Source organism: Tripterygium wilfordii, chromosome 13 (assembly GCF_013401445.1).
Source record: "Tripterygium wilfordii isolate XIE 37 chromosome 13, ASM1340144v1, whole genome shotgun sequence".
Classification (NCBI taxonomy): Eukaryota; Viridiplantae; Streptophyta; class Magnoliopsida; order Celastrales; family Celastraceae; genus Tripterygium; species Tripterygium wilfordii.
In genome coordinates, this window is record NC_052244.1 from 424,605 (window position 1) to 448,209 (window position 23,605).

At 34.3% G+C, this 23,605-nt stretch overlaps 5 protein-coding genes across 6 annotated transcripts; 3 read left to right on the forward strand and 2 right to left on the reverse strand.

Annotated features, from left to right (window-relative positions):
* Nucleotides 1–918: 918 nt before the first annotated feature.
* Nucleotides 919–2,054, reverse strand: LOC120013901 (zinc finger protein 10-like). Its single transcript, XM_038865875.1, has one exon. It carries the CDS (start codon nucleotides 1,915–1,917, stop codon nucleotides 1,039–1,041), a length of 879 nt encoding a protein of 292 aa, XP_038721803.1. The 5' UTR covers nucleotides 1,918–2,054; the 3' UTR covers nucleotides 919–1,038.
* A 6,161-nt stretch (nucleotides 2,055–8,215) lies between these two features.
* On the forward strand, nucleotides 8,216–8,893 carry LOC120013389. The gene has a single exon (XM_038865178.1). It carries the CDS (start codon nucleotides 8,283–8,285, stop codon nucleotides 8,550–8,552), a length of 270 nt encoding a protein of 89 aa, XP_038721106.1. The 5' UTR covers nucleotides 8,216–8,282; the 3' UTR covers nucleotides 8,553–8,893.
* Nucleotides 8,894–9,402: 509 nt separating this feature from the next.
* Nucleotides 9,403–11,789, reverse strand: LOC120013419 (CASP-like protein 5B2). Of its 2 annotated transcripts, XM_038865220.1 has the most exons (4): nucleotides 11,287–11,789; nucleotides 10,416–10,493; nucleotides 10,035–10,167; nucleotides 9,403–9,763 (listed from the first exon to the last, which is right to left on the reverse strand). In XM_038865220.1, the coding sequence occupies exons 1-4, from the start codon at nucleotides 11,415–11,417 to the stop codon at nucleotides 9,563–9,565; spliced, it is 543 nt and encodes a 180-aa protein (XP_038721148.1). In that variant the 5' UTR covers nucleotides 11,418–11,789; the 3' UTR covers nucleotides 9,403–9,562. The 2 variants fall into 2 exon arrangements, with proteins under 2 accessions (XP_038721148.1, XP_038721149.1); XM_038865221.1 differs by lacking the exon at nucleotides 10,416–10,493 and having other exon boundaries at nucleotides 11,287–11,780.
* Nucleotides 11,790–16,849: 5,060 nt separating this feature from the next.
* Nucleotides 16,850–19,314, forward strand: LOC120011896 (NADPH-dependent aldo-keto reductase, chloroplastic-like). Its single transcript, XM_038863059.1, has 7 exons — nucleotides 16,850–17,107; nucleotides 17,213–17,263; nucleotides 17,623–17,699; nucleotides 17,922–18,009; nucleotides 18,157–18,432; nucleotides 18,540–18,788; nucleotides 19,060–19,314. Exons 1-7 carry the CDS (start codon nucleotides 16,988–16,990, stop codon nucleotides 19,144–19,146), a joined length of 948 nt encoding a protein of 315 aa, XP_038718987.1. The 5' UTR covers nucleotides 16,850–16,987; the 3' UTR covers nucleotides 19,147–19,314.
* Nucleotides 19,315–21,580: 2,266 nt separating this feature from the next.
* LOC120013273 (NADPH-dependent aldo-keto reductase, chloroplastic-like) lies at nucleotides 21,581–23,574 on the forward strand. Its single transcript, XM_038865028.1, has 8 exons — nucleotides 21,581–21,823; nucleotides 21,919–22,058; nucleotides 22,172–22,222; nucleotides 22,296–22,372; nucleotides 22,451–22,538; nucleotides 22,636–22,911; nucleotides 22,993–23,238; nucleotides 23,334–23,574. The coding sequence occupies exons 1-8, from the start codon at nucleotides 21,775–21,777 to the stop codon at nucleotides 23,418–23,420; spliced, it is 1,014 nt and encodes a 337-aa protein (XP_038720956.1). The 5' UTR covers nucleotides 21,581–21,774; the 3' UTR covers nucleotides 23,421–23,574.
* Nucleotides 23,575–23,605: the final 31 nt, after the last annotated feature.

Consider the following 23,605-nt stretch of genomic DNA (forward strand, 5'->3'; position numbering starts at 1 on the left):
AAAAGGGAATCCCTGTTGTGATTCATTTGACTTTACATGTCCTTTGAAGGCTCATCTGTTTGTTTGCATGTTTCGTATCATGTGATGGAATGTCAGTGAGCTACTGAATGGGAAAAAGTGCTCACCATCTCCCATGCACCCTTTTTACTCAGTTTTTTTTTTTTTCTCCTTAATACTGGATGTATATGCTCGTGATAGCTAATATCTGTGTGTCTCGAGAGACATAAATATATGCAGAATAGTATATTTGAATCGAAAATTGTTCTCTATATGATGAAGAAGAAGCATTTTTTTAGGTAGCTTTAAAACAAAATGTGAAAAAAAAACCTGTTGTGTGATTTTGTAGAATGTAAATGACAGTCAACAACAACCCCTTAATTGAGGTGATCAAGGTATATATTCGACTTGATGGTATTTAAGTTCAAACTCTCCACCCCGTTTACTTTAAAAAAAGATGAAATAAGTAAATGATCAATTTTTGTTTGATTGTATGAATAACCAATCATTGATGTGCAGCGAGGCATAGTAAAACTAATGAATCCATTCATCAAGACAAATCAATTATGGGGAAAAACCCTATCTATTTAGTAAGGTAAATATAGATATATGGTAGTTTCTTTCACGCCCTTGATTTCTTTATATCGGCAAGAAGATGAGAAAAAGGCCAAGCAATTGATAACAAAGAAGGCACACTGGAATTATCGATCCCCGCAACATTGATTATTAAATTACTTCCTTTAATTTGTTAACGTCTACAGAATTAACCCATTCACCAAAAATCTTTATACTTAATTTTGTTCATGTAGTTCTCTGATTTCATCGTCAAGGTATATAAACATATACATATATATATATATATTTAATCGATCAAATTCAAAGGAAAGAAATTAAGAGTTTGTAACCTCAAACACATCATCATCAAAGCAGGAAGACATCAAGCAACATAAATATTGAAAGAAAGAGCAATATATAGCAGTATATGCTTGTCTATATATATAATAGTACGTACTTACTCGTGGTTAATCTGGATATATATATCTAGTTTACCTTAGGAGGGTTACCGAGCCTGAGTTCAAGATCCAAGTCATCTCTGGATGTAGGGCTACCGAGCCTGAGTTCAACTGTACTTCTCTTTAGGAAGAAAGGCAATGAAGACGCATGATGATCACTTCTCCTTCTCTTGCACCCCACCACGTCCTCCGCCTCCTCTTCTCCATCTGATAAGCTCGGACAAGTTCTCCGAACAACCAAATTCAAACTCACCGACAAATCCGGCTTCAAGTAATCCATCTTCCCTCTATATCCAGATGCTTGATTTCTTGAATTTCTCAGCTCCTTTTCAATAATATTCCTTGAATCCGATCGTGGTGGAGGGGATGAACTTGGAGATTTGGAAGGGAAAAAATTGTGTTCGCTACAATTCTCTTGAGCAAGAAGTGGAGCTGAAATGGTAGAAGGTGAAGATGGTGAAGGGAGAATCATTGGATCAAGAAGAGGGTTAGGGTTATAAACCAAAGTACAAATTTGGGATGGGTAAGGAAACCCTATAGATGATGAATAACGAGTACCATTAGTTGGAAGGTAATTGAAATATTGGTGGTTTTGATGATCTTGTTGAAGAATTCCATTGTGTGGTGGATGGTCATGAGTTGGAGATTGCTTTAGTCTAGCTCTATCTCTCCTATGGACATTCATGTGACCACCTAGAGCTTGAGCTGATCTGAATTCTCTTCTACAGAAGCTGCAAGAATAAGACCTTGGGGGCCATATGCACCCTCCTAGAGCCCCAGCAGCATCTTCTGCAAAAGCTTCTTCTTCCCACGAAGAATCGTCGACCGCGGCTGAGGCTTGAAGATGTGAAGTACTCAAACCAGCTGGTTTATGATTAGTCCACATCCAGTACCTTGCCTGCTCCATTTGAATTATTGCACTAGAATTTCAAAGGTAATTGAAGCTAGAGAGCAAACCCTAGAAGTTATAGGAGAGAAGATAAGAAGGCAGTTCATGAGATGATCATGATTGCTTCAAAGAGTTGTTTTGGAAGGTGAATTGGTGGGTACTCTACCTTGGCTGCCTTTCTTCATCTACCCTTTTTTTTGGGCTTAAATTGGTAGAAATACTTTTATTGAGAGCAGGAACAATCGTTGAGGCAGTGATGTGGGTCCTAATGAGAGCCTGTCTTAAGCTTTTGTAGGTGCTTACGGACAAACTGACCATCTGACTGAAATATCCTTGAACATGTCCAGTTTCAAAGATGAGGGCATGTTGATTCATCATCTGTGGCATATTTGCCACTTTAAGCCACAAAATGTGATATCATCATTTTTCCTCTACAGTACGTAGTTTTATGTATGTATATGTATATGTGTATGTATTGGTTCATAAGACATCAGTCATTAGTGCGCAACAAATATGCTATAAGACATTGATCAAGTATGTATATATGTGTCCTACATGTTTTCATACATATCTACAAACATTGCTTCAAAACTAAAACTCTTAGAGTGTATACGTCGCGCCACATTATGACAATCGATAAGAAAATTACATATTAAAAAATAAAAATAAATACAAATCTATGTGATTCGTACGATAATTGTTTTTAAATTCTACTCTAATCAATATATATATATATGTGTGTGTGTGTGTATTTATAATTGGTTCCCAACTGGTATAAATACACGTGGTTGCCGAAGGCAGGAGTGACAGATTAAGCTATCAATTCTGGAAGGACAGTCCAGCACGACCCCATAGCGATGGAGTCCTCCAGAGTCCAGGCAACGCATGGCCCAGAGCGTCACTTAATTTGCTTAAGACATGTATGTGACTGTTGTGTGTCACGTGAGCAGTGTATAAATTTGTAAACAAAAGTACAGTTAAATGACATAAAATGTAGGACAAGTCATTTATATATATATATATTCAGGTGACATACATATATATATGTGTGTGTGTTTGTGTGGCTGTTATTGGAGCTGACATTGTTGATATGAAGAGGTCCATGACTCAATTACAAGTCACGAGTGGATCTGGTTGTGGCTAGCATTTAGGTCGTTTAATGAAATTGGTCTGCTAATGTGCAGTAATATCTTGTGGGTTATGTGTATCTAATATGAATTAATTGAATTTATTTTTACGTTATAGAGGGTATCTTCTCATCCCCAAACAACACACATATGAATGTAACTCGACTTGAAAGATTATACTTGGACTATAGCACTTGTATATATGCACGCCTTTAATTTAACCTTCGAATATTTTTTCACTAAAAATAAAATGGGTCAAACATTCTATAGTTCCATGTAAAATTTATGGTCCGTTTGGTTTGTCTTCTGTATTTTTATTTCACTTTTTTTTGGAAACGTCCTTTTTTTTCCTTTTAAGTTTTCAAGTAATTTTCTGTTTTCATATTTTTTTAAATGGGTAACCAAACGTATATATTTTTCTGAGTTGTTCTATGTTCTTCATAGAATAAGAAAATGCATGAAAAATAAACATACATATCAAACAGACTCTAAATTCTTCAAGTAAACTTAAATAATCTTGATTTTCTTACAAAAGTTGTTGTCTTTTTTATTTTTACTGAACGTACATTCTCAGAATTTTCATCAAAGTCAGTCCATATATGTAGTCAATGATCGCTACGGAATTTATCATACCATAAAATAAAACAGTTTATTTGGGTCGACTGTTTTTGTTGTAATCTTTTTGTTTGTTTCACTAATTGACACGGACAACATTGCACAAATTCAGATTTTCATACACATTCTCATTCTTTACTTTTAATCTTACCCTTTTGTCTCCTTTTGTAGGAAAAATATGCACTAGGCACTCTTTCCTTGTATTCACACTAACTACGGTCAGAGAACAAACCAAACATAAACCTTTGCCGGTGGTCAGAGAACAGAACAAATTAACATGGTAAACCTTTATCGGGTTAATATAATTTATAGTCACCGAAAGATTGATTACCTTCTAATTCAATGTTCAACTTAATAACCTAAAGTTCAAATGTATTCTAATATGATAATTTAGTCAACCCCGCTTACATAAAAATAAAACAAATAATTTCAATGAAAACTAATGGAGAATTGGTTTGTTTTTTTTTTTGAAAAGTAGAAACCTCATCATTTCATTCAATAGTATCAAACGTTCATCCTAACACCACAAAAGAAGCCTAGAAATTTATAAACACTGGACAACACCAGACCACTCAAGAAAATTACAAACATTGGACTAAACCAAATTTCATTGGCATATACCCGAGCAAACTAAAAAAACAATGGTTCTAAATCAAGAATTTTGGTTTCCCCTTCATTGAGAGAGACTGATCTCCACCAAATCTAGGAATTGCATCATTGTGCACAAAATATTTATTGTCGGAACACACAAAAAATAAACGATGATCAAGAAGTCTCGACATATGAATGAGATCTAGATTTTGAGTGAAGAATATTTGAATTAAAACCTTATTCGACACAAAAACAAAGATATTATAATAGATCTACTATTACTGAAGAGGAGGAAGAAAGGCGAGAGATGCTTGACATCTTCCTCGTCCCCTTCCCATGATAATTTTTTTGGTTGCAAGAGAAAAAAAAGGGAATCAGTTAATCCCCTTTTAAAACTGAATTTAACCCAATAAAAAAAAAACTGATATTTGTTCAGAGAAAAGTCTGTCGTCCTGCTTAGATTATCAATCATATACTTCCAGAATCCAGATCGGACAAGAAAGATGAGACATACATACAGCTTCGTTACATTATCATTAATAATCATTAATCATAATAGAGAAACTAAAAATTTCTTTCATATTAAATTAATGCCACTAAGAATACTATCTTATCCTTAGAGATTCCACTAAAAATGTCTTCATCCACAACTTGTTTGATACGGAAAATTGTTATGTATGTATGGCTACATTACATTACAATATTATATATATATATATATATATATATATGTGTGTGTGTGTGTGTGTGTGTGTGTGTGTGTGTGTGTGTGTATGATATGACACTTGGTGACCAGGAAAATTGGACACTTAATTAGAATTTCAAATAACTCAATTATTTTTTAATATTAAAGACTCGAGAATATACACGTTACTGTCACAAACTCACGATTGAATTAAACAGCAGAGTTTCTGCAAGAGATGTTCTTAATAGCTTGTCCAATAATTAAGCAAGATATCCTTGAAATCTTAATCAATGGTGGTTTGCTTAAATATGTTGATAATTATCATGTACTTTTCCTATACCATAATATAGTTTATTGTTTTGGAAAATAAGTGTCGGTAAACATTCAAACTTATTGTTATTATTTAAGGCAAAGGAGGACAAATTTAGGTGCAACTATTGTTTTTGTTTATAATTTAATACTGCAACCTTCAAATAATTATAAATATATATTATTACAAGTAGATATCACCTTCCTAACCCAATTTGAACGAGATTAGGGCTAGTCTTTCATTTATCTTAAAATCGAGAACGACATCATACAAACCTTTATTCTTTTGACATCCAATATGAGTCTAAATTCAGGTCATCAGGTCAACGCGCATAGAAATTTCTCACCTGACGACATAATAAGTTGGACAAAAACCCAACGTGTGACCTCAAGGGTATTACTCCCACTGAGCTAGTCTTCCATGCCCTCCATATGTTCTTTTATTTAATTTTATCTCCAATTCAAGCACGATGATTAGTCCTTCTCCTAACTTAGTCTATGTTATTCAAAAATTTGTCATTTAGACATTCAATATTAGTCTAAACTCGGACCATCATGTATAGAAGTTTATCACCTGACAAGAGGATAAGTTGGGACAAAATCCAATGAAAATCGAACTCATGACATTTCGAATCTATATGGACTAGTCTTTCATAACCTCCATATGTTATAAAACTTCTATTTAACCTTATCTCCAATTCAATTAGCACGATTAGACTCGTCCTAAAGTCAGTATTTAGTTATTGAGAATGTTCGTTACAAGCACTTGGCTCTATGAAGAAGCGTCCATGCAGAAGTTAATTACGGGCCATGCATGGCTAATAATTAAACAAATGGAACTTATTTTTGTAGTTTCATTTGTATCTTTAGAAGACTTTGGTTCAACCATTTGACTCTAATCACCAAAGAAAAGACAACAATCCATGGGATTTGGTTGCACATCACTGTCTAATTAATTTCCTTGATTAAATTAATAAAAAGAGACCAAAATTATATGAAATAGAAAGTCTGAGAGATGCAGCTTCTCCTTGTTGCTTGTAGTGGTACCTTTGTTCGATTGCGATTGATAAATAAAGAAAATAATGTGGGCCTTATGAATTTTTAAGTTTGAAAGAACCGGGCCTTTGGGCTTTTCTACGAGTAATACTAGTCTAAACTCGGCCTCATATGAAATAAATGGGCCGCCCTAGTTATATAGCTCTGTATGAGCAGTGCAGGTCCACATCCGAAGAGACGCCCAGTTAAACCACTGCAAGATTTTTTTTTCAAAATTGTCGTATATTCAATTATTTTTATTTTTGTAAGGCAAACATTTCATTAATCTTCAAATACAAAGGACAATAGAGACAATATTACAAAGGAGAATAAAAGCAGTCCCAAATACAAAGTAACATATCGAGATAATTCAACATACCCACCCGAGGAATTAGGGGTGACAAAAATATCGGTTATGGGTTGGACAACAACACATGTTCACGAAATATTTACATGTTCGGACCTTAACTTGGATCAGATTTCGAACGTACTTAATTGACCAAACCCGGATTGGTTTAAATCCAGACAAGTAAATCAGACAATAACCTAATCCGGATTAGGGTTCCAACAAGATTTTTGTGTTTTGGACCCGAACTCTTTTTAAATCGGATAAAAATTTTGTGTTTGGATCTGAATTTCATACATATAACTTATGTTTAAACTTAATTTAATCCAAATCGAACAAATTCGATTATCCGGATCAGACAGAGTTTTATCATTCCTATAGGCTATGCAACTAACATGAAGTGTGAGGCTGAGCCATTGACTTTATAACAAGCCTTCCCAGGCTCACACCACAATTAAATATTGAAAATTTGACACTAAAATCTATGCTTTATTCAGGTGCAATCAACCAAATGACCAGGTCCACCAGGAGCTTGATGGCGGCAGTTTGTAGAGAATTAGTACTTTTCTTTCTTTAATTTGTTATAAGTGACGAAATTACACATTATAGTTGGACCGTGACAGTGTGACAACAGCTTGCTCCCTCCTTCACCTAACCACAAGCACAAGGGGCGCACGTAGTTTTCTGCTTATGCTTAGGACGTGGAAGCCGTCGATCTCAGCTTTCAAGCTATAAATATGATTGGCCTATGATAAGGACTCCCGTGATCAATCTCTGACCGTGCGATGATGCAATCAGTGTGAGAAGGATAAGGACAACTGGATTAACTGTGACCGCTTGATGATCTGATCATGCAAACATTCACTTCATCTACAATTTAATTAGACAATGGAGTTGGTATATAGGTGATGCCAGCGACGGATTTAACTTTCTATGACTTTCATGTCAATCACAAACTTTAGTTCATAAGGATCCCGCAATAAGCAGGTCGGGATAGACAATGTATGCAGATCTTATTCCAACATAATATGTTAAGAGACTGTTTTGAATAATTAAACCTTTTACTTTACCAACTAACCCCTCCGCACTAGCAATACTTTGGCCATTTTAAGCCAGTCTATACTGACCCGCATGATTTCATCTTCCTAGGCCCAACTCCAGTTTATGCTAGTTTGAGTTCAAAAAAAATCTTTGTTATTAATTAGAAAGTTTGACCTATTATATTCTGAACTTAACATATTCCATAGACGATATGAGACAAGAGATTTACTTCATCTTTCATTAACACTACAAAGAGTTGTGGACCCGCACACTTGAGTCGGGCGCTACAATTACTCACACAAAGCACGACACCTTGAAAGAAATCGATCAATCAAAGTCAAAGATAACACTAAGATTTGGTGAAGTTGTAAATGAGGATAAATATGCCTGCAGTTTAGATAGAGCTTTCGTTTGTATATGATTTCAAGGTCTTTGTGCGTGCGGGTTTGTACTGAAGTATCTTTTACAATTCGGGTGGCTTAGCGTGAATAGCTGGAGTCCAACCCATTACGCCACGTCACCAAGCCCCTCCCCCCGATTAGTTTCTTTTAAACCAAGCCCAGTACCCTCTCCCCCTTCATAATCAACTAAAGTCTCCTCTCCATCCGCTCTCAGAGGACAAACATTCAAACAGATGGAGGGTCTTATTCCTTTCGTGTACAGAGCCATAGTACAACATAGGAATGGCAAAGAAGGGCTTCTAAATTCCTGGTTCAGCGAGTCCCCTTCCGCCTCCTACTACGCGCGACTCCCAGGCGATTCGGGTCGGTTCCAGAATTCGGATTTACAACTTCTCCTATCCGATTATTGCCCGAATTCGACTACTTCTACCACCTCACAGATTGTTGTTTCAACCGGTGTTCAATCTCCGGCTCATCGTTTATCTGCCCGTCGAGTTGCCTGAAGAAAGATGAAGGCGTGGAAGCTTAGACTTTGTGGTTCGTTGTGGCATTTATATGTAATGTTAGCTTCATTTAATTTCTTTTATTTCAAGTTTGAGGAAATAAGCGTATAAGAAACCAAAGGGGGACTGCACGCTCTAGTTGTATTGTCAGTGTGAAAGGTGAAAGTATTATAGAAACAGGATTCAGAGTGTGGAAAACCAAAGGTGCCACATCCCCTGTGTTGCTGCTATGAAAATGTGTGAAACTGTTTATAATGATTGTAATGTTTGATGGACAAAGGGCCTAACCATGTTTGCTTTTAAAATGAAGGTTCAAATATATTTGTTATTGGTTAACTTGATTGAAAAAGCTTGACAGCTTTTGGGTGGTCATTGATCAAAGTCCATGGTAATGTTTTCTTGAAAGGGAAAAAAAGAAAACAGATACTGCTTTAAGTATTAAAGAATATTGAGCCAAAATGGTGGAGACCAAGAGGGCTGAACCTAAACTAGTGATAAAAAGGAATACTGTTCGTAGGTTGAAAATATTTCTTTAATTGTGAGCACATTAGTATTATCATAGTTATCCAAAAACAGGGTAAAGGAAAAGACTATGAAAAAGGATTAGGTTAGGTACCATAGAACTATTCGACCCATTTTTAATTATTCAGTCATTGAATAAAAATTATGGTTGGATGAGATAAGGACATTGCGATTAAATTATTCTATAGCTGTATTGGGTATTAATGGATACCTTCTTGTATCCATGTAGAGGAAACATGTTCATCTTTAAACTACCCAATAGCAATTTCAACTCTATCTAACACCCTGCCATTACATTCAATGGAACCAAATATAACAATGAAAACATATGATCGATCAAAACTTTTTCCAATTAACAAGATACTTGTTTGAAAATCAGCCACAATAGTTAGGAAAGGTAAAACTTCAAAAAAAAGAAAGAAAAATTACATGTAACACAAAAGATACACGTATAATTAGCACATTGATCAGAGGAAACCTCGATTCATCTATACTGAGGCTACGATCCAGAACATCACATGAGAAGATATCGCGATGAGAATCCAAGTGGTGAAAGCCAAAAGTATGGAAATCTCAAACCTACCACAGGGCAGATGCAATTGCTGCCTGCAAACAGGCAAGTCTTTTGCATACAGAACTGCAACTCCAGCTGAAGAGCATGCAGCTGCAAGTGATAACATAGATGTAACCTGCAAGATATCAGACTGTCACATTATGCCAATTCTCGACTAAGTTTAGCCACGAAAAGCAGGGAAATCCAAGAAGTACTTGTTAATGTTATCCATATCATGTAGATGGTAAGAAGAATTAGGAAAAATATAGTGATAGCATGAGAAAAATGATGAGTATGGAAAAGTAGCAAAAAGCATGCACTCTGTTCAAGCATATGATTTATAGGTCCATAAGTCGTTGCCAGAAAGTGAAAGGAAACAAGTGAAGAGGCCAAGAACAAACTATTACCCAATCTCCCACAACAAACAGGCTCACTAGGACAGGATTTTGAAGGTCTCTCTTTCTCCTCAAAGCATAAACATCAAGACAGGCGAGTCCTAAGCTCCACAGCAATTGAAGCCCCATTGAGGCAATTAAATAGCTGAACAGATAAACAAAGAGCAAACAGATAAATACATCTCAATGTATCAAAATAGACAAACAGATAAATATTGCATCTCTAAGTATAATATTTGAGGTCCCAAATGAAAGCTAGAGCTTCAGCTGAAACCAATTCAAAATTCTCAGCAAGATTTGACAAAATTAAGCTCGAACACAAGAAACAGAAGATGTTGTTCCATGTTTAAATCTAAACATAATTTCTTGAAGAGAGCCAGAAATGTTAGATACTTCAGCGTTTCAGAAGACAATGCAACCAATCCCCGTGTCATCTTTGAAAGCCTGCATGACCCAACTTCAAAATATTTCCTATTAGCAATGCCAAACTGAAAATTTTCAGGAGAATCCTCCATATAATACTTCAACTACCATTTAAAGATTAGATTGCAACATAAAAGTTTTTGACCAGCAAGGTGTCTCAAGAAGGCACATTAATGTTCACAGGAAATTCCCAATTTTTGTTTTGCAAATTTCCAGCAGTTCTTGCATTCTCGTGATAGACTTTGCACATATAGAACAAGAACATCCAAACTAGACATATTTATTATATTCACACTTTGTAACTAACTTGATTTTATATCTCTGCTCCAAATACACCGATTTATTACCAGATGACCATCAGTCAAAACCATGGGAACACAACATCATGCTGACCAATGCTCTTTAGAAGAAATCTCCGCTGTAAAAATGCAATTAGTAGGCATTATGGCCATACGTCCAACTGCCACGAATGGTAAGGGTTCCACCTAATGAAACGGAATTTCTAGTTTTAAAGGCATCTCTCAAATTTCTATCATCTAAGGTACCACAATCTCCATAATCATCCAGCAACACCAGCACTTAAGCATCTCTGATTTCAGCAGCTTGCGCACACAAATTAGAACAGTTGAAGCTCAAACAAATAACTATATTTTATCAATAACAAAAACTCTCCACCATACGCAAATCAAAATATAGAATCACTTCTAAATAATCTCTTAATTTACTCAGGAAAAAGTTCAGCTAGGATAATTGAGTGATCGAATCAATTTAAACTATAAATGTAACGAAAACTATATTTGACCAAAAAAAAAAAAAAAAAAAAGGTCTGAAGAAGAGATACCAGAAAGCCGTGAAGGTAGAGAAGCCAATAGCAGACGCCATAACTCCAATCGAAGCTGCAGCAAATGCACATTGCCCTATCCTCAACAGTAGACCACTTACAGTTCCTGGACTCCCCATCACGTCTTTCATTTCTCTCTCCTCTCAAAGTAGTGACAAAAGAAGACCCTTCGACAATCCAAAGAGCCCAAATACGAGAGGAAGAAATTGAAAAGCAAACCCTAGATTTCAATAAGCCATTTTACATTTCAAGAACCAAAACAATTCGATCAATCCAATAGATGCTAAAGCAGATGAGAAGAACACGAATTTAGGGCAAAGAGTTGAAGATCTTCATCATTCCGTCGACCACAGACCCAACAAACATCACCGAATCGATGGCTTAAAGAATCCCTAACGTAATCATTCCTTGATTACCGATTAAAATATATTGTTTGGTTGGAAGATTGTTAAATCTGTTAAATTGGTAATGCTTTTTGGGAGTGTCACTGGCTGACTGATAGACAGTCCTACGTGGCTTCTTCTTTATCTTTTTTTCTGCCTTATTTTAAATACCCAATAATTACCCGATGGTGTTTCAAATGAGATGTCGGCCCATTAGGCCCGGTCTGTTCAATGGCAAAGCAGGCCTGGACAATTATATCAAGGAAGCCGATATTTACATACGATATTCAACTCAACACACACAATTATTTAATACACTCTTAATTGATTTTCAATACACACGTTGAGTTTTCTAAAAACCTCTTTCATACATATTAATTATATAATATTTAATATCCTAAACTATCATTTTCCCATCCATATATATTTCAACTTCCTTCCTTTAATAATCATTAAAATATTTTTGGCGGTTATTTCAAAATCAATTCTGTAGATTAAGTTTAGAAAGTGGAGAAATAGACATAAAAGATTTGATATTGTTGAATTATATTAAGGAGAAATAGACAAAAAATACTTCATATTATTGAAAAAAAATTATAATAAAATCTTGCATACCTTTTTTGTAGTGAAACAACAAAAGGAATGTTAAATCACGATAACAATCAATTCCTAAATATACACCACACTCGAAATTAAAAAGATGGTGATTAAAATTTTCATATTGGGGGATAAATTTTATGTCCTCCGCCGTCAAACATGAGAGGGTTTAACAATATCATATTAACACAATTAAAATAAAAAAAAATTATATACTTACTTTATTGGGGGATTTCGTCCAAGGAAACCGATATTTGCACAAGATATTCAACTCAACACACACAATTACTTAATACACTCTTAATTGATTTTCAATACACACATTGAGTTTTCTAAAAATCCCTTTAATACATATTAATTATATAATATTTAATATCCTAAACTACCATTTTCCCATCCATATATATCTCAACTTCCTTCCTTTAATAATCATTAAAATATTTTTGGCAGTTATTTGAAAATCAATTCTGTAGATTAAGTTTAGAAAATGGAGAAATAGACATGAAAGATTTGATATTATTGAATTATATTAAGGAGAAATAGACAAAAAATACTTCGTATCATTGAAAAAAAATTCTAATAAAATCATGCATACCTTTTTTGTGGTGAAACAACAAAGGGAATGTTAAATCACGATAACAATCAATTTCTAAATATATACCACACTCGAAAATAAAAATATGGTGGTTAAAATTTTCATATTGGGGGATAAATTTTATGTCTTCCGCCGTCAAACATGGGAGGGTTTAACAATATCATATTAACACAATTAAAATAAAAAAAATTATATACTTACTTTATTGGGGGGATTTTGTCCAAGGAAACCGATATTTGCACACGATATTCAACTCAACACACACAATTACTTAATACACTCTTAATTGATTTTCAATACACACACTGAGTTTTCTAAAAACCCCTTTCATACATATTAATTATATAATATTTAATATCCTAAACTACCATTTTCCCATCCATATATATCTCAACTTCCTTCCTTTAATAATCATTAAAATATTTTTGGCAGTTATTTCAAAATCAATTCTGTAGATTAAGTTTAGAAAGCGGAGAAATAGACATAAAAGATTTGATATTATTGAATTATATTAAGGAGAAATAGACAAAAAAATACTTCATATCATTGAAAAAAAATTCTACTAAAATCTTGCATACCTTTTTTGTAGTGAAACAACAAAGGGAATGCTAAATCACGATAACAATCAATTCCCAAATATACACACAACTCGAAAATAAAAAGATTGTGGTTAAAATTTTCATATCGGGGGATAAATTTTATGTCCTCCGCCGTCAAACATGGGAGGGTTTAACAATATCATATTAACACGATTAAAATAAACAAATTATATACATACTTTATTGGGGGGATTTTGTCCAAGGAAACCGATATTTGCACACGATATTCAACTCAACACATACAATTACTTAATACACTCTTAATTGATTTTCAATACACACACTGAGTTTTCTAAAAACCCCTTTCATACATATTAATTATATAATATTTAATATCCTAAACTATAATTTTTCCATCCATATATATCTCAACTTCCTTCCTTTAATAATCATTAAAACATTTTTGGCAGTTATTTTAAAATCAATTCTGTAGATTAAGTTTAGAAAGTGGAGAAATAGCCATAAAAGATTTGATATTATTGAATTATATTAAGGAGAAATAGATAAAAAATACTTAATATCATTGAAAAAAAATTCTAATAAAATCTTGCATACCTTTTTTGTAGTGAAACAACAAAGGAAATGTTAAATCACGATAACAATCAATTCCTAAATATACACCACACTCGAAAATAAAAAGATGGTGGTTAAAATTTTCATATTGAGGGATAAATTTTATGTCATCCGCCGTCAAACATGGGAGGGTTTAACAATATCATATTGACACGATTAAAATAAAAAAAATTATATACATACTTTATTGGGGGGGATTTTGTCCAAGGAAACCGATATTTGCACACGATATTCAACTCAACACACACAATTACTTAATACACTCTTAATTGATTTTCAATACACACACTGAGTTTTCTAAAAACCCCTTTCATACATATTAATTATATAATATTTAATATCCTAAACTACCATTTTCCCATCCATATATATCTCAACTTCCTTCCTTTAATAATCATTAAAATATTTTTGGCAGTTATTTCAAAATCAATTCTGTAGATTAAGTTTAGAAAGTGGAGAAATAGACATAAAAGATTTGATATTATTGAATTATATTAAGGAGAAATAGACAAAAAATACTTCATATCATTGAAAAAAAATTCTACTAAAATCTTGCATACCTTTTTTGTAGTGAAACAACAAAGGGAATGCTAAATCACGATAACAATCAATTCCCAAATATACACACAACTCGAAAATAAAAATATTGTGGTTAAAATTTTCATATCGGGGGATAAATTTTATGTCCTCCGCCGTCAAACATGGGAGGGTTTAACAATATCATATTAACACGATTAAAATAAACAAATTATATACATACTTTATTGGGGGGATTTTGTCCAAGGAAACCGATATTTGCACACGATATTCAACTCAACACATACAATTACTTAATACACTCTTAATTGATTTTCAATACACACACTGAGTTTTCTAAAAACCCCTTTCATACATATTAATTATATAATATTTAATATCCTAAACTATAATTTTTCCATCCATATATATCTCAACTTCCTTCCTTTAATAATCATTAAAATATTTTTGGCAGTTATTTTAAAATCAATTCTGTAGATTAAGTTTAGAAAGTGGAGAAATAGCCATAAAAGATTTGATATTATTGAATTATATTAAGGAGAAATAGATAAAAAATACTTAATATCATTGAAAAAAAATTCTAATAAAATCTTGCATACCTTTTTTGTAGTGAAACAACAAAGGAAATGTTAAATCACGATAACAATCAATTCCTAAATATACACCACACTCGAAAATAAAAAGATGGTGGTTAAAATTTTCATATTGAGGGATAAATTTTATGTCATCCGCCGTCAAACATGGGAGGGTTTAACAATATCATATTGACACGATTAAAATAAAAAAAATTATATACATACTTTATTGGGGGGGATTTTGTCCAAGGAAACCGATATTTGCACACGATATTCAACTCAACACACACAATTACTTAATACACTCTTAATTGATTTTCAATACACACACTGAGTTTTCTAAAAACCCCTTTCATACATATTAATTATATAATATTTAATATCCTAAACTATCATTTTTCCATCCATATATATCTCAACTTCCTTCCTTTAATAATCATTAAAATATTTTTGGCAGTTATTTGAAAATCAATTCTGTAGATTAAGTTTAGAAAGTGGAGAAGTAGACATAAAAGATTTGATATTATTGAATTATATTAAGGAGAAATAGACAAAAAATACTTCATCATTGAAAAAAAATTCTAATAAAACCACATCAACAAAATACATTTTTCAATACAATCACATCAGCAAAATACATTTTTCAATACAACCACATCAACAAAAGACAATATCTTTATTGATACAAGAACAATTTATCATTACAATTGCCCTAACCGAGTCTTACAAAAGTTAAAAGATGCCAGAAAAGGCAACCACTGATCAGTTGAGGCCGGCCACTCAGTTGTTAGCGGAGCTCTACGAAAGGTCTTTTTCTTCTTTTCGTACGTATTTTCCAGTACATGCAGAATCTGCCGCAAGCCACGTCATGAAGCACCTAAACAAACCAAATCACCCATAAAAAACAAGGAAGCCATAAAAACAAAGAAGCCAATATTGGAAGGCAAACATATGACGTGGTGGCAGCATATTCACTCGCTTACAATTGGCAAGCGCACGCTCATTAAAACCAATCCTATATTCCTAATCCAAATATATATACTCCAATCAAGTAAAATCTAAAATTGGGAGATTATTTTTTTAACTAAAAGGTTATGAGAGGGTTTAATTCTTTCGGAAAATCATGGATTCGATACATATCAAAAAAACACAAATAACAAATCAATTATTTTTCGATACATAGTAATTTCTTCTCGTGGGTATATTATCGTGTGTAGTTAACGGGTTTAGATCCATATCCAATCCCATCACAACAATCCATTATTGTCTTTTTTTATTAAATGACATTTATTCCCTCTCTTATTGAATGAAAAGAAATATTTTAAGTTTCTCACTAAATTTGAGAGGTTATTTTTTGACAAATCTAATTATGGTAGTGGATAAAGTAATTGATTACACTAACATATATTCTTTATTTTTTAAATACACCAACAAAGACAGTTCAACTGCTCACAATTATTTTAAGCTTTATTCTTTTATAAATTTAAAAATTTAAAAATTAGAGAGTAAGATAATAAATGTATTCTCTTTATGCATGGCCAAAAATTATTTTATTTAACGTTACAAATCATAGAAGGAAAACGATTTTTTGTCGCATTAGCAAAACCAACTCGTGTGGACTGTTTGACGTCAGCACATATCTCAGCCATTGCTAGGTTTTCAAGACGGTTGTGGTTTTATTTATGAGCCGACAGGTCAAGGATTCTGGTCGGCAACGGTGCGTGCGTGTTCTGCAGTCTATAAATTAATAGTCACTGGCATTGTTTGTTCCATCTCTTTTTGTCTACAAATAGGGAAAAACCAAGTCGTGAAGAAGAGGAGGCGAAGATTTTTCGGTGCGAAATGGCGAAGGCGATTCGGTTCTTTGGGTTGAACACCGGTGCTAAGATTCCTTCAGTTGGGTTAGGAACATGGCAGGCTGATCCTGGCGTCGTTGGCGACGCAGTCACCGTTGCGATTAAGGTACGATTACATAAAGAGTGATGACTGGAACGTCTGATTTTTTTTCTTCTCTGCTTCGATTTCATAATATCTGATCTTAAATGACTCTTCTGCTTGAGCGTGCAGTTGGGATACCGCCACATTGATTGTGCTCCAGTATATGCCAACGAGAAGGAGGTAATGATTTTGATTAGGGTTTATGACAGTAGTAATATTCGATAAGTCGCTTATGATTGATTCCATGCTTTGCCAATTTGAGTTTCCCTTTGATGTTGAGGGTACTGTTTGTGAAAGACAAAATCAAGTTTTGAAGAAAGTTATGTTCTTAATCTGAATTTGATAGTTGCTAAGAACTTAATTGATGGCAATGAAACAGTTTTAGTACTGTGGTTGATGAATTATTTAATCCAAAGAGGCAATCCTGGCCAAGGATTTATCTATAGACCAATAAAGCTGGAATTTTTACACCTAATTTCCATGCCTTCGTTTTTCAGAATTGAATTTTCATTTCTGGAATCATTTTCTGTTTTATGCAGATTGGTCACGCTCTTAAGAAGCTGTTTAATGATGGTGTTGTGAAGCGTGAGGATTTATGGATCACCTCCAAACTCTGGTTTTTATTCTACTCTTTTTTTTTCGTCTACAATTGGGTTTTGTATCTATGCATGTCCAGATAATCTAGAAGACTTGCCATTTGACATAATCGAAGAATCTGCCAAAATTCAAGTTAACTGCAACCTGAATGTGTTGATAGTTGCAGGGAACAAGTTTCTTTTCCTCAAAATCTTTGTCCTATCTCTAGCTTATGTAGAGTCTAATCTATTTCAAATTACAGGTGTGTGGATCATGCTCCAGAAGATGTACCAAAGGCTTTAGATAGAACTTTGGGAGACTTGCAGCTTGACTATCTCGATCTGTATCTCGTATGTATATTAGTATATAATATTTGGGCTCCTCCCGTGCTTTATTCCTTCAAAGTTGATTTTGTTTATGCCCAAGTTAATTGAGTTTTTTTTTCTTCTTTTTTTTGACTGTGTGGTATCCATTCTTTCTTCCTTTTTCCCCTGCAGATCCACTGGCCAGTCAGTTTCAAAAGGGGGTCGGTTGGATTTAAGCCTGAAAACTTTTCCAAGAGTGACATACCCAGCACATGGGGAGCAATGGAGGCACTCCATGATTCTGGCAAGGCTCGAGCTATTGGTGTTAGTAATTTCTCTACAAAGAAGCTTGAAGATCTCTTAAAAGTGGCGCGTGTGCCACCAGCTGTTAACCAGGTGGAGTTGCACCCGCAATTGCAGCAACTGAAGTTGCATGATTTCTGTGAAGCCAAGGGAATTCACCTATCTGTGAGTATCAAATATTGAGCCACTTATGCTTCGTGATAGGTATTTGAGTATGCTTTATCTACAGGGACAGGATTCTAATAGAACATAATTTGCGTAAATACTTTCAGGGATATTCACCATTGGGTTCTCCAGGCACGGGAAGTATTAAGGGTGATGTTCTGAAAAATCCAATCCTTCGTACTGTTGCAGAGAAATTAGGCAAGTCCCCAGCACAGGTGGCTCTTCGTTGGGGACTGCAAATGGGTTATAGTGTGTTGCCAAAGAGCACAAATGAGGGAAGGATTAAGGAGAACTTCGATATTTTTGACTGGTCCATACCTGAAGACTTGTTCTCAAAATTTTCTGAAATTAAGCAGGCATGTGGTATATTTGATTTTGATTTTCTTTTACTTTACACTGTTTGCTTTTACCTGTGCAGATCACTTTGCAGCAACTGAGATGAATATCACGTGTTTCTACCATGTATTTTGTGGTGTTATATACAAACGTGTTATAACTGAAACGGAGTCAATGTAGCTCCGTTTATATAAACATTTTAGTTCAAGCTTAGAGAACTAGAATCTCTCTTTTACTCAAAAGGCATTGGATCCGTTCAGATGATTGATTTCGTGATTTATAATCTTGCAGGAGAGGCTAATTAAAGGTACTGGATTTGTCCATGAGACCCTTGGCGAGTTTAAGACAGTTGAAGAACTATGGGATGGAGAGCATTAGAGTCATTTATTCAACTTGTTTGATCGCAGTGATTTCGAAAGTTCAGTGATTTGCAGTTTATGTTTAATAAAACATATGTTGGGGGATACATGTCTCTACGATAATTGGAACATTAGTAGAACATTGAGCATTTGAAATAAGCAATAAAATCCCTCTTTCGTTTTCTTATGTTTCTTTCATTTACCGAAATGAACTCCTCCCCCCATGCAGTGATTTGGATGAACAATTGCAGAAGAGTTTACACAGGTATCTTGAGGTCAGAGGGATCAAACCCAGCACAACCGACCACTACTAGTTTTGTTCTTTTTTTTTTTTTTTAACATGCAGAATAAAGATGACAGTGAGTTGCAATGGTTGAAAAACCTCAAGAACTTCATTGAAAAAGTGATTTGGGTAGCTAAACATTAGCATACCTCCGTTGTGATTATGTTGGAAACTTGAAGTCAGATTATTCTACTGAATTTTCCTACTTCTCTTGTGTTGTTATTAGCTTTTGAACTTGTATGAGCTATGAGAAGACGAAATCCTCGAATTCGCAAGAATTATGCTTGACAAAGCTTGATGTCTTTTAGAAGCAGTGATGTGTTGGATATTGACCCAACTTACTATGTCGTCATGTGAGAAACTTCTATTCACGAAGGTTGGACAATTCAAGTTTATGTATATACTAGGTGTGAAACCCGTGCTTTGCGCGGTCTGTGATAAAGAACTTCACTATCTCATATTAATCAACTAACATATATACTGAGGAATTTGAGAAAGATCAATAAGTAAGACCAATAATGAATGGAAGAAAGGCATACCAAAGAAAATTAAGTGATATATAAAATAGTATACAATAGGGATCACAAAGAAAAAATCACACCCAAAAAATAAGTTTTATAAATCCTCATCTAAATGAACAATAGTTTGTTCAATCTTCACCATTACTCTGGCAGACACAATAATTCTATAAACCCTCGTCTACATGAGCCTCCTATTAATATCATCTTCAATCATCACTGACCTGACAGTCCAAAAAAATCATATCAGGCATTATCAACTAGCCCGACTTCAACTTTATTGACTCAGCCCCTCAACCTGTTTTGCAACCCCCTTCGCCGATGACATCTCTTCTGGTACCGTTGAATCCAGTTGTTTCATCTATGATCAACAACATGCACCCATCAATCCTCTGCTTGAATACAGAACAAAGGCAAAAGAGAGACCTCAATCACATAGATCTCAAGCGTCGTGTCATAAAGCTAATTCAAAACGACGATAATGAGAAACCATATATAACTTTTCTGAGTCCCTTAATACTAATTACTAACGATAACTTTTCAATAAACTCACAATAATAATTTGTACAAAATTAATTCTCATATATTTTAAAGCAAATTCCACTAACACCTCTTAGTGAGAATGCAAGCCGTTAAATGTGAATGACAGTTAAGATAAATTTAATATGATTTAATTTTATTTAAAACAATAAATAAATAAACGTATGCAATCCGTTAAGTGTGAACGATAGTTAAGATAAATTTAATATGATTTAAAACAATAAATAAATAAATGTTATTTGTGTATGTATGTAAAACTTGATTTTTATTTAGTCTAATCTTTACCATAAATTCAAGTGGCAATCATAGAGCTAACTTAAGAGCTGAGGTGGCAACACCAAAATCATTTATTTATTCAGTAATCATATTATGTATATGATATGTTGGATATTTTCAAACAATTAAATGTTTTTTCACATGGAAGTTTAAAGTAGTTTTTTGCATTGAAGAGACATAACCAATGAATACAAAACTGTTTGGAAGTTATTTGTATTAAACAGTTTTTTATTCAAATTGAAAATGTGCTTAAGCAATGGTTGAATATCTATATATTAGCATTACCACAACCATTCTAAATATGAAAAAGAGACATCATCAAGAGTTTCCAAAAAGAGTGTTTTTGGGTTGATTTGGATAGTGCATCTTCAAAGATCAACCATAAACTAGAAAACTTCATTGTATTCTAAAAGTATTTTCTCGTATATCCTGTGCATTTGTGATACCCATCAAAGGAAGAGAAATTTATCTAAAAGAAAGCGATTACGTGTTGTTCTAATTTTTCATCTTCTATTACCTCCATTAACGTATATCTTTTCCAACATTATATGATATGATTGGATGCTGAAAGGGCACAATTGTACTCGGATAAAGAAAAAAGTGTTGGACATGTTTTTAGTCAAAAGTAGTATCTTGTGGATATGAATTACTTTTATCTCTATTAACTTTGTTTTTCCTCCATCTTATACCAGTTTGGCTCACGTCAAAAGCTTTTTCTAACCTGGACACCTGTGTTTTTCCCTTATAACCCCTGATATCGAAAGATATCTGTTAAAAGTCAATTGATATGAGCTGTTGAAGATAATATCTATACAGAAGTTGAGATAATCACAATAATAAAGGAAATAATTATCCATTTATTCTCTTATGGTATTTATACCAAAGATACATTTTTAGGCAATACATATATATTAATACTATTTTGGTAACGATCGATGCATTTTTGGTGGCATAAACTTCTGCCAAATGCATCTCCCACACTTTGAACTTTTCCATCAGAGATTTCAGGAAAGAACTGAAACAGATTCTGATGACTGAATTGGCTCCAACAGTTCGTCTCAACACAGGAATTTTAAAAGGTCTGCTTTTCTTTTTCTTCTTCGTTGTTCTTATTGAGCACACAAACTGAATTCAATAGGGTTTTTTTTTTTAATTTTTTTTTAATTATCTGTAGAAGATATGGAGAGGAAGGACTGTAGCAATGGAACTTTGTATTTTGATCTCAACACAGGTGCTAAGATACCATCTATTGGTCTTGGTACCTGGAAAGCTCCTCCGGGTGTCGTCAGTGAAGCTGTGATCGCTGCAGTCAAGGTAATTCTCTCCTAAGATTATAAATTTTATTTTTTCTGTTTTCTATTTGGTTTCTAGGGTTTATGTTAATGGAAATTTGTGACAAAGATCATGTGATTCTGAATGTTATGCAGGCTGATTATAGGCATATTGACTGTGCTAGCGTATACGGTAACGAAAAAGAGGTAACTTTCTCTCTTTGCTTTTATGGGTCTGATTACATTTTTCATTATCTGAATTGTGTCTAATGTAATGAAGGTAGGGGAAGCATTGAAGTTATTGTTTTCTACTAGTGTCGTGAAGCGAAGTGAGATGTTCATCACATCTAAGCTCTGGTATTGGTTTCAATCTGCATCAATCAATTATAGAAGAATTGATTGCTTTGATTCTTAACACAGGGATAACATTTACAGGTGCAGTGACCATGCTCCAGAAGATGTATCAAAGGCACTGACAAAAAGTCTAGAAGACCTGCAACTAGACTACATTGACTTGTACCTTGTATGCTTCTGCATTTCAATTTCTGAAAGAAACAGAACATGGGTTTGGAGTATTTTGAACAAAACTGAATGCTATTGATAATGAGCTTGTGTTGCAGATACATTGGCCATTTCGAATGAAGCCCGGATCAAGCGGGTGGGATCCTGAAATCATGGCTCCCTTGTGTCTTCCAGAGACGTGGACTGCAATGGAGGGCTTGTATGCATCAGGCCAAGCAAGGGCAATTGGGGTAAGCAATTTCTCAACCAAGAAACTGCAGGACCTACTCACATATGCAAAAATACCTCCTGCAGTGAATCAAGTGGAGTGTCACCCTGTATGGCAGCAACCAGTACTTCACAACTTCTGCAAATCAATCGGTGTACACCTTTCGGTCAGTAGAGTAACTAACTCAAGTCCAATCATTGTTCTTGATTTTTCATCATCAGCTTATAATGTGAAAGATTTTGATTAGGCATATTCGCCGCTGGGATCACCGGGGTCTTGGATTAAGGGAGAGATTCTGAAGGAATCAGTAATGATTGAGATTGCTGAAAAGCTTAATAAGTCACCGGCTCAAGTTGCTCTCCGCTGGGGTATTCAGAGTGGTCACAGTGTCCTCCCTAAGAGCACAAATGAGTCTAGGATCAAGGAAAACATAAGCTTACTTGATTGGTGTATTCCTCCTGAGCTTTTCTCTAAGTTCTCAGATATCCACCAGGTATGTGCTCTTCCAATAGCTAGCATTCGTGCTTTTACCATCATACTGATCCAACAATGTCAGATTAACTTGTTTCTTGCCCTTCTGTCGCGCAGCAACGGCTTCTTCGGGGCGATTTTGCCATCCATGAAACCTGCAGCCCCTATAAAAGCCTCCAAGAACTGTGGGATGGTGAAATATGAGACATGAGGAGATAACTATGTTTTCTATTTATTTGTTCAGACAAGGAGGGAAAAAATGTATTCACACAATGCACACTAAGCCACTTAATTTGAAGTTGCAGTTCATGAAGAACAATTATTCCTATGATTTCCATAAAACTTTTGGATTTGGGTATTGGATTCGTGTCTGCATTACTCCTCCTACA

Excerpts from the sequence above, each read along its gene's own strand:
- LOC120011896 (XM_038863059.1), top strand. The coding sequence starts at position 16,988 with ATGGCGAAGGCGATTCGGTTCTTTGGGTTGAACACCGGTGCTAAGATT. Across the intron at positions 17,700-17,921 it reads TGGATCACCTCCAAACTCTG|GTGTGTGGATCATGCTCCAG; the intron begins GTTTTTATTCTA and ends TTCAAATTACAG. Across the intron at positions 18,789-19,059 it reads AATTTTCTGAAATTAAGCAG|GAGAGGCTAATTAAAGGTAC; the intron begins GCATGTGGTATA and ends ATAATCTTGCAG.
- LOC120013273 (XM_038865028.1), top strand. The coding sequence starts at position 21,775 with ATGACTGAATTGGCTCCAACAGTTCGTCTCAACACAGGAATTTTAAAA. Across the intron at positions 22,373-22,450 it reads TTCATCACATCTAAGCTCTG|GTGCAGTGACCATGCTCCAG; the intron begins GTATTGGTTTCA and ends TAACATTTACAG. Across the intron at positions 22,912-22,992 it reads CAATCGGTGTACACCTTTCG|GCATATTCGCCGCTGGGATC; the intron begins GTCAGTAGAGTA and ends GATTTTGATTAG.
- LOC120013901 (XM_038865875.1), bottom strand. The coding sequence starts at position 1,917 with ATGGAGCAGGCAAGGTACTGGATGTGGACTAATCATAAACCAGCTGGT.
- LOC120013389 (XM_038865178.1), top strand. The coding sequence starts at position 8,283 with ATGGAGGGTCTTATTCCTTTCGTGTACAGAGCCATAGTACAACATAGG.
- LOC120013419 (XM_038865220.1), bottom strand. The coding sequence starts at position 11,417 with ATGAAAGACGTGATGGGGAGTCCAGGAACTGTAAGTGGTCTACTGTTG. Across the intron at positions 10,494-11,286 it reads TCTACCTTCACGGCTTTCTG|GAAATATTTTGAAGTTGGGT; the intron begins GTATCTCTTCTT and ends CATTGCTAATAG. Across the intron at positions 10,168-10,415 it reads TTGTCTTCTGAAACGCTGAA|CTATTTAATTGCCTCAATGG; the intron begins GTATCTAACATT and ends TTATCTGTTCAG.